Source organism: Staurois parvus, unplaced genomic scaffold (assembly GCF_062004578.1).
Source record: "Staurois parvus isolate SC_StPar_1 unplaced genomic scaffold, SC_StPar_1.0 ptg001046l, whole genome shotgun sequence".
NCBI lineage: Eukaryota > Metazoa > Chordata > Amphibia > Anura > Ranidae > Staurois > Staurois parvus.
The window spans coordinates 636,552-647,641 of record NW_028318842.1 but is presented as its reverse complement, the minus strand read 5'-3'; the positions used below and the strand labels follow the sequence as shown (position 1 = coordinate 647,641).

Genomic DNA, 11,090 nt, shown 5'->3' with positions numbered 1-11,090 from the left:
ACCTTCGCAAGATACCATGGACTGAACAATATTCCATGTTTATTTTTCTTTCTCCTGTTTTCGCCACATGCATTGTAAGGTGTACTCGTTTGGTTATCACCATGGCGGTTACCACTGTAGTTATCCACTTTTCCTCTACCTGTTAAATTTTGGTTGCCCCAATATCTGGGGATTGTTCTACACCCCCCTCCTGAGCTCCACTGTAGTTTATGTTTGGGATCCTGGGTTCTGGCGGCATGAGATACCATACCCTTACACCGACGTTATCCAACTAGCACTACCAGTGCCGCCTGAGTCTAGAATCCCTGATTTTCCTGAATGTTCTTTTTATGCACCAGCTTTTTTTTTTCTATCGGGACCTAGCCACCATTTATTAAATACGCAGCTGTCACCCTCACGGTCCGCGTACCTGCACATTCCACCCTAGCCCCTGTGTTATTGGTTATTTATTAACACTTGGGCTATTGTTGTTCCCTGGCCAACCCTGATTCAGGGTGTCCTTAGGGAACCCACCTTTTAGGCCACGAATGGCCTTCTACACCCCTTTTCACCTGTTACCTTTCTCATACCGTACCCCTCCTCCTTCCTTCCAACATGACTCCATGACTTCGCACAACACGCTTCGTAACGCTCTCATCCCCTGCAGTAAGCGTCAGGCTACACCCCGAGTGGGAGTGCCACGATATACAAACCGCTTTGCACTTTATCCATGGGCTTGTTAAATATCCTCACCCTGAATGTACAGGGTCTCAATATTCCACAGAAACGGAATAAGGCTTTCCGAACCTTTGCTACACTTAAAGCCCACGTGGTCTGTCTACAGGAAACGCATTTCACTCCCAACTCCACTCCTAAGTTTTTTGGTCCTCGATATACTCAGGTCTATACAGCTTCTGCCACCTCCAAGCGCAGGGGGGTACTGATAGCCTTCCACCACACAACACCTTTCACGCTATGCACCGAAATCAAAGACCCGGAGGGTCGTTACCTCATATTAGTAGGGCAACTCCTGGACACAGATGTTACCATTGTAGTATATTACGCCCCAAACCAAGACCCCTTACCATTCCTCTCCCACTTACTCTCGGTTATAGATCACCATAAGCGCGGAACTCTAATTGTTAGCGGAGACTCTAACAGTGTAATATATCCCTTTCTTGACAAATCTCCTCAACCATCCCCCATCCCTGCCTCTAAACAGACCTTCCAAGCTATACTACATCGTTATTCTTTGATAGACACATGGCGGGAACTCAACCCAACTAAACGCCAATACACCTTTTATTCTCATCCTCACCAGTCATTCTCCAGGATAGACCATATTTTCATTACTATCGCCTCCTCCCCTCGGCTTCTGGCCTCTGAAATAATTCCAATCCCTTGGACTGACCATTGCGCCGTATTCACGGCTATGGCCTCGTTAGCCCCAGCTCCCACCGAATCCTCTTGTATCATTAACGATAACCTGCTTGCAAACCCAGCTCCCTGTTTAGAAATTGAAGCAGCCCTAAAAGACTATTTCACTCTTAACCAGTCTCCTGGTATATCCCCTCTCCTGTTATGGGAAGCGCATAAACCGGTATTAAGAGGGTTCTGTATTAGTAAAGCATCCTTTTTAAATAAAACCAAAAGACAACAACGTCTCTTACTGGAGCAAACCTACGATCGTTCCCATCAAACTTTTCAGGCGGCTGCTACGCCCGACAATCGTGAAGCCTTGGAGCGATCTAGATTGGCTCTAGATCTTTTTCTCACAGATCAAGCGGAACTCTCTCTCCGTAGATCTAGACATAAATATTATACTAGGGCAAATAAACCCAATACACTCCTGGCCCTCTCACTTCGTAGGCTCGACCAACTCACTAAACCTATCCGGATTCGCTCCTCCTCTGGCAACCTCACTAGTAACCCAGAACATATTCTACAGACTTTCCATAAACATCTGTCACAGCTTTACTCTTCTTCCACGCCTTTTGACCCCGCACAAGCTGACACCCTTCTAACTTCCATTTCCCTCCCGAAACTCTCAGAGTGCCAGTTAGCGGCGCTTGAGCGACCTATCTCCCCTGCCAAAACCTTAGACGCTATTAAAAATCTAAAATTACGGAAACGCCCAGGACCGGATGGCTTCTCAGCCACTTATTATAGGAAATTTGCTCACCTCCTCACTCCCATCCTTACTAATGCTTTTAACGATTTATTATCTGGCCAAACCTTTAACCACAAAACAGTGCAAGCGAACATTTCAATGATCCCAAAGCCGAACTCTGATGACACGCAGTGGTCCAATTACAGGCCAATATCTCTTCTTAATATTGACATCAAATTGTTAGCAAAAATCCTATCTTCACGTCTTAACTTGTGTATTGGCTCTCTAATTCATAACGACCAAGTGGGCTTTATCCCAACTAGACAAGCAGGAGATAACATCAGGCGTGCATCTCTTCTAGCAAACTTAGCCAGGTCTCGTAATATCCCTACCTGTTTCCTCTCCCTAGATATCCGGAAAGCATTTGACAAAGTCTCATGGCCATACCTCAACTATATTTTACATCGTTGGGGTTTTGGCCCACACTTCTTAACCTGGATCTTTTTGTTGTATCGAGAACCTTCGGCCAGAATCAGGTATCTGGGGCACAGATCAGCTCAGTTCCCAATTTCCAGAGGCACGAGACAGGGCTGTCCTCTGTCCCCCCTGCTCTTTGCCCTGGCTATAGAGCCCCTGGCCCTCTTAATCAGAGCTAACCCGGATGTTAAGGGACTCGAAATAGGGGGCACGCATCATAAATTATGTCTCTTTGCAGATGTTGTCTTGCTCTTTCTTACATCCCCATTAACTTCCTCCCCTTCTTTACTTCGGCTCCTTGAGACATTTGGCGCGCTTTCGGGCCTAATAGTAAACCCTAATAAGTCGACAGCACTCAACATTTCCCTCTCCCCTTTAGAGTTGTCGCACTTGCAGCAGATTTTACCATTCCCTTGGTCACAGCGTCATATCCCTTTCCTGGGTATCAAACTGACTCCTAGATTATCAGACCTTTACGCAGCTAACTATCTTCCGATGCTAAACCACCTCTCAACCCTTCTGACCAAATGGTCTTCCCTTCCCCTCGCATGGCTCGGCAGAATAGCAGGTATCAAGATGTCAATCCTCCCAAAAATTCTATATCTGTTTAGAGTCCTCCCTGTCCCAGTACCTCCTCACTACCTCCGCACACTGCAGCGTCGCATCTTTTCCTATGTATGGGGCAATACTCGTCCTCGTATACCTCGCTCCACCCTCTATCGCCCTAAGCTCAGTGGAGGTCTAGGCCTACCTGACATTAACAAATATTATCAGGCAGCGCATTTAGCCCAGTTGCCTAAATACCATGCAACTTTTGAAATCCCTCAATGGGTTGCGCTTGAATCGATAGAATGTGACCCTTTATCTACCGCAAACTTACTCTGGTTGAGGCCGACGGATCGCCGCTCTATAATCAATCCCATCACTTCTCACTTTCTATCCTTATGGGACAAACTGAAAACCCGTTATCTTCTCCAATCACCACACAATCCTATGCTCTCGTTCCTGCGAAATCCAGCTTTCCCCCCAGCTTGGCAGGCACCCCTTTTATTTAAAGCCTGGTCCTCTGCTAATTTACTCCGTACACATCATTTCCTACAGAGGAAAAAGTTTAAATTCTTTGCCTCGCTGCGGGAAACGCATAGCCTCCCAGCCTCCGAGATATTCCGATACTTGCAGCTACAACACTTTTACGCTCCCTATACCACAATAACCAATCGGCCAGACACCATGTCTTCCTTTGAACGAGCGTGCTACAAAGACCCTCATAGGCGTGGGCTTATTTCCTGCTTATATTCACTTCTCACTACTTCGGTTACCACGTCCCCCCCTTTGTATACCCATAAGTGGGAAGTGGATATGGGAAAGACATTCGACCCGTCTGAATGGGACCGCATTTGGGCCAACACAAAATCATCCTCACAGAACATTGTAGCACTGGAAACAAATTATAAAGTCTTAACCCGATGGTACTTAGTCCCGGTGAGAATAGCAAAATTTACCCCTAATTACTCACCCAACTGTTTTAGAGGCTGTACGGACCCAGGAACGCATTACCATATGTGGTGGGACTGTCCAATAGCCTGATCCTTTTGGGGTGAAATCTTCACCATGATCTCTACACTTAGCACAACCACCCTACAACCTGACCCATCAATAGCCCTACTCAATCAATGCCCCCCTGGCATCTCCAACTCGCAATTTAGGCTCATCATGCAAGTTACAACGGCGGCTAAGCAGGTTATAGCAAAATCCTGGAAATCCCCCACCCTGAGTATTGCGGCCGTCAAAACTAGAATAACACAAGCCATGATACATGCAAAGGTGGAAGCCACAATTCTTGACACGATTCCTAAATTCTTACGCATATGGAGCCCCTGGGTAGAGCGCTTTCTCCTCCCTAACTTTGACAAATCACTCCTTCTCCCCTGATTTGTATACAATGCGCTTTGGATATACTCAATAGCCCTTTGTACGTAGCACGCAGGGGTGGTTGTAAACTCGCTGAACGTTCATGGAGTCATGGTTGTTGTTCCACTTTCCCTCTCCCCCCTTCCACCCCGGTTTGACCCCCCCTTCAAATTCCCCCTATTTCTTTAATGCACTCGGGAGACATTACCGTGATTGGCGGGAACAATACTGTTTGTTATTGTCAACCTGTATCTACCTGTTTATGCTAGTAACATATAGACATTTGTATTGTGAATCTCATTCATTTTTTTATATATATATATTCTATTGCCACTTCCATGTCCATTATACTCTAACAATGTCTCCTTGCTTGTTCCACTCTGCTTTATTGTTAATAAAAATAGTTTGAACAAGAAAATGAAGTCAGCTTAAAATGTGAACTTACTGAGCTCCCATCATCTTTACCTAATATTAAAAATGATTTTAGAATGCCCAAAGCAAATTGTATTTATTGATATAGCAGGATACATCTACATACAATATAATTAAAAGTGACCCTGACACTATATAAATCACAATCAGCTTACAGAAGAACGTTTAATATCTATCTTCATGGAAGGTGGTGAGTGAAATCTTCCCTCTCTTGAACAGTGATTGGCTCTGGTATCTGACACTTTAGGAAGTTTTGGATTCCCCCCCCCCCCCTCTGGTCTCTGTAGTTTCTCCTCACTAAGTGATTACATTGTTCTGTAGTGATGTAATGTTCGATGGGAGGAACCACTACACCCAGTAGGGGACAAGGTTTCCAACAAATCCAAAGTGTCTGATACCAACGGTGTCCAGAGCAAAAATTAAATGCACCATCCACCAGAGAAATAAGTATGAAATGTTTTTCTATACAATGTTCATTCTCAATACACTAGCAAAATACTACAATGAACACTAATAGAGATAATGCCATAACTACAGGTAGCCCAGTGTTGCTCCATACATATCAGCGGATAACTGTCTTTGTATTCAGGTCAGGTCTGAGCAGAATTATGTAACATTTTGGGAAGAATATACAGCCAAGAAGTCCAGAACTTGATGCTATTATAGCAAAGACCTCCACAGCCACCATGTATTTCCCTCTGGTGCTCAGATAGGCCGGGATCATGGCAATCCAGACACTGCAGAACACCAGCATGCTGAAGGTGATGTACTTGGCCTCATTAAAACTGTCCGGTAATGTCCTGGCCATAAAAGCGATAATGAAGCTCACAGCTGCCAGAAGCCCCATATATCCCAGGACAGAGTAGAAGCCGATAACTGAACCCTCATTACACTGAATGATGATCTTCCCCTGATAAGAGTGAGTGTCTCTATCCTGGAAGGGGGGAGAAATAGACAACCAAGTGACACAGATTATGACTTGGACCAGTGAGAAGACACAAATGATACAATTGGGCAGTTTGGCTCCCATCCATTTCCTCCAGGGACTCCCAGGTTTGGTGGCCTTAAAGGCAATACACACCATGATACTTTTGGCAAGTAGAGAAGAGACGGCAACTGAGAAGATGACACCAAAAGAGGTGACACGCAGCATGCAGGTCACATCTACTGGATGGCCAAGGAACAAGAAGACACAGAGGAAGCTCAGCATGATGGAGACCAGGAGAAGATAGCTCAGGTTCCGGTTATTGGCTTTAACAATGGGGGTGTCCCGGTAATGTATAAATATCCCCAATATTAAACCAGTCAGAAGGCAACAGAGGATGGAGACGGCTGAAAATACGGCAACAATGGTGTCACCAGTGTAGGAGAGAAATTCCACCACTCTTGGAACACACCGATCCTTCTTCTCATTTGGCCAGTCATCATCAGGACATTTCATGCAGTTTTCACTGTCTGCAGAAAGAACAATACAAACACAATGAGCATCGGGGTCAGAGCTTGTGAGGAAATGAACTGTCTTGTGTTGTCTCACAGCTAGCAATGGGATTTCCATCAGTTAATTGTGGGAGATAGATAGATAGATAGATAGATAGATAGATAGATAATAGATAGATAGATAGATAGATAGATAGATAGATAGATAGATAGATAAATAGATAGATAAATAGATAGATAGATAGATAGATAGATAGATAGATAGATAGATGGATGATAGATAAATAGATAGATAGATAGATAGATAGATAGATAGATAGATAATAGATAGATAGATAGATAGATAGATAGATAGATAGATAGAGAGATAGAGAGATAGATAGATAGATAGATAGATAGATAGATAGATAGATAGATAATAGATAGATAGATAGATAGACAGATAGATAATAGATAGATAGATAGATAGATAGATAGATAGATAGATAATAGATAGATAATAGATAGATAATAGATAGATAGATAATAGATAGATAATAGATAGATAGATAGATAGATAATAGATAGATAGATAGATAGATAGATAGATAGATAGATAGATAATAGATAGATAGATAGATAGATAGATAGATAGATAGATAGATAGATAATAGATAGATAGATAGATAGATAGATAGATAGATAATAGATAGATAGATAGATAGATAGATAGATAGATAGATAGATAGACAGATAATAGATAGATAGATAGATAGATAGATAGATAGATAGATAGATAATAGATAGATAGATAGATGATAGATAGATAGATAGATAGATAGATAGATAGATAGATAGATAGATAATAGATAGATAGATAGATAATAGATAGATAGATAGATAGATAGATAGATAGATAGATAGATAGATAATAGATAGATAGATAGATAGATAGATAGATAGATAGATAATAGATAGATAATAGATAGATAGATAGATAGATAGATAGATAGATAGATAGATAGATAGATAGATAGATAAATAGATAGATAAATAGATAGATAGATAGATAGATAGATAGATAGATAGATGGATGATAGATAAATAGATAGATAGATAGATAGATAGATAGATAATAGATAGATAATAGATAGATAGATAGATAGATAGATAATAGATAGATAATAGATAGATAGATAGATAGATAGATAGATAGATAGATAGATAATAGATAGATAGATAATAGATAGATAGATAGATAGATAATAGATAGATAGATAGATAATAGATAGATAGATAGATAGATAGATAGATAGATAGATAGATAATAGATAGATAGATAATAGATAGATAGATAGATAGATAGATAATAGATAGATAGATAATAGATAGATAGATAGATAATAGATAGATAATAGATAGATAGATAGATAATAGATAGATAGATAATAGATAGATAGATAATAGATAATAGATAGATAATAGATAGATAGATAGATAGATAGATAGATAGATAGATAGATAGATAGATAGATAATAGATAGATAGATAACACTGTTCAACAGGTAAAAAGTTTTGGGCATAAAATTAGCTAATCTTACATAATTTTGGGGTGCTGAAAACGAAAATGACCCTAAAAAATGTTGATTGGCTCTAGTTTCCATGATATATTCACCCATCTAATGACGTAAGCCATTCAAAATTATGATGCAACTTCAGCTGCATATTGCGCAATTGATACTGGTGACCAATAGAAAATGTCATGTATACTGAGATGATGCAATATTAGCCTTTAATTGCATCACTTCACTGCATAAAAGCTGCAGTATCTGTAGCTGATTGGAGTTCGTCTTTACATTTCGTTTTATGCTTCTATAGGCTACTCAGTAATGCCTCGAACTTGTGTGAATAAAGCAGATAATTTCTGCTATATCTGCGGTGAAATAACTTTTATCTCACAAAAAAGGAGGATAACAGGAATGATTAAGAAAGCCTACAACTTGTATTTTGGCTGCAAGATAGGAGACCAGGACAAGAGCTGGGCACCACATATATGCTGCAATTCTTGTGGGACGGCTCTGGAGCAATGGTTGAATGGAAAAAAGGCATCTATGCCTTTCGCTGTGCCAATGATTTGGAGAGAGCCAACAGATCATGTTAGTAATTGTTACTTTTGTATGGTGCCTCCAACAAAAGGGCTAAATAAGAAGAAAAAGTTATCTGTGCGCAATCCAAATATTCCATCGGCAATACGTCCAGTTCCTCATGGAGAGGGGCTACCAATTCCTAAAGCACCAGAATCCTTCGTGGTTGAGTCAAGTGAGGAAGAACCTGAAGCGTGTAGTCATCAACCGTCAACCTCACATGACCCAGACTTTCTTCCATCCACACCCACTGAACCACACCTCATTACACAAGTGGAATTGAGCGATCTTATCAGAGACCTGGATCTTCTGAAGAACAAGTCAGAGCTTTTGGGGTCAAGACTACAACAGTGGAATCTCCTAGCAAGTGATGTTCGTACGTCTTTCTACCGTCATCGTCAGAAAGATCTGATCCCATTCTTCGTCCAGGAAGGTGATATTGCTGTATGTAACAATGTTCATGGTTTAATCTCAGCCATCGGCGTATGCTATGATCCCGATGAGTGGAGGCTGTTCATTGATGCTTCAAAGGCGAGTCTTAAAGCTGTTTTGCTCCATAATGGCAATCAGCTGCCGTCAGTTCCAGTTGCTTACGCAGTTTCAATGAAAGAAACGTATGAAAACTTGAAAGAGCTTTTAAGGTGCATCAACTATGATGAACATCAATGGTCGATTTGTGGTGACCTGAAGGTGATTGCTATCCTACTTGGACTTCAAGGTGGATATACTAAGTACTGCTGCTTCCTCTGTGAGTGGGACAGTCGTGCGAGAGAAATGCACTATGCCAAAAGAGACTGGCCATTACGCCAGTCATTGCAGCCTGGAGAAAAAAATGTTAACTATCCAGCACTTGTAGACAGCAATAAGATCTTATTACCTCCATTACACATCAAGTTGGGATTAATGAAAAACTTTGTTAAGGCAATGGACAAGAATAAAGCAGGTTTCAAGTACCTGATTAGCAAATTTCCAGCACTTAGTGCTGCAAAAATAAATGAAGGAGTCTTTGTTGGGCCACAGATTCGTAAACTTATTCATGATGATGAGTTTGTTTCTCTGTTGCGTGGAAAGGAAAAGGCTGCCTGGACAGCATTTGTATCAGTGACATCAAATTTTCTTGGAAACAATAAAACACCAGACTACAAGAAAGTGGTAGAAAAACTCATCCAGACTTACAGAAATCTGGGTTGCAACATGTCTCTAAAAATTCATTTTCTACATTCGCATCTGGATTTTTTCCCACCAAACTGTGGAGCAGTGAGTGATGAACACGGAGAGCCCTTCCATCAAGACATTGCAGCTATGGAAAGAAGATATCAAGGTAAATGGAGCCCATCAATGCTTGCTGACTATTGCTGGACAGTTGTAAGAGATAGCCCTTTCCTCGAATACAAGAGAAAAGCCAAGAGAAGCAAAACCGACACAAACTGAAGACAAAACTAGTGAGAAACCTAAGTATTAAAATGATTCAACTTGGCTTATGGCTATAATTTTTCTTGGTAATCCTATGCAATATATTCTGCCATTTAGGCTGTTATGTAGTCATATCACTTGCTTTATATTTGTGGAAAGACATCTATCTATATAATTATTGTGCATTATGTAGTCATTACGCCTATGGTAGAAAACTTTCCGTTTACAGAAAAACTAGAGCCAATTGACAAATTTAATTGTTATATTTGAACTCAGAATGTGAAATTCATTAAGAAATGGATCCTTTTGTTTCCAAAACTGGCAAAAAATAAACATTTGTTGAACAGTGTAATAGATAGATAGATAGATAGATAGAAAGATAGATAGATAGATAATAGATAGATAGATAGATAGATAGATAGATAGATAATAGATAGATAGATAGATAGATAATAGATAGATAGATAGATAGATAGATAGATAGATAGATAGATAGATAGATAATAGATAGATAGATAGATAGATAGATAGATAGATAATAGATAGATAGATAGATAGATAATAGATAGATAATAGATAGATAGATAATAGATAATAGATAGATAGATAGATAATAGATAGATAGATAATAGATAGATAGATAGATAGATAGATAGATAGATAATAGATAGATAGATAATAGATAGATAGATAGATAGATAGATAGATAGATAGATAATAGATAGATAGATAGATAGATAGATAGATAGATAATAGATAGATAATAGATAGATAGATAATAGATAATAGATAGATAGATAGATAGATAGATAGATAGATAGATAGATAGATAATAGATAGATAGATAATAGATAGATAGATAGATAGATAGATAGATAGATAATAGATAGATAGATAGATAGATAGATAGATAGATAGATAGATAGATAATAGATAGATAGATAGATAGATAGATAGATAGATAATAGATAGATAGATAATAGATAGATAGATAGATAGATAGATAGATAGATAATAGATAGATAGATAGATAAATAGATAGATAGATAGATAGATAGATAGATAGATAGATAATAGATAGATAGATAATAGATAGATAGATAATAGATAGATAGATAATAGATAGATAGATAGATAATAGATAGATAGATAGATAATAGATAGATAGATAATAGATAGATAGATAGATAGATAGATAGATAGATAGA

At 39.4% G+C, this 11,090-nt stretch overlaps 1 protein-coding gene across 1 annotated transcript in view; it reads right to left on the bottom strand.

The window, feature by feature from the left end:
- Positions 1-4,968: 4,968 nt before the first annotated feature.
- Positions 4,969-11,090, bottom strand: part of LOC149440908 (vomeronasal type-2 receptor 26-like) — a 72,790-nt gene continuing 66,668 nt past the window's right edge. Inside the window, exon 3 of the mRNA XM_089657998.1 lies at positions 4,969-6,364. Coding sequence (XP_089514124.1) covers positions 5,472-6,364 — 893 coding nt within the window. The 3' untranslated portion in view covers positions 4,969-5,471. The remainder of the gene's footprint in view (positions 6,365-11,090) is intronic.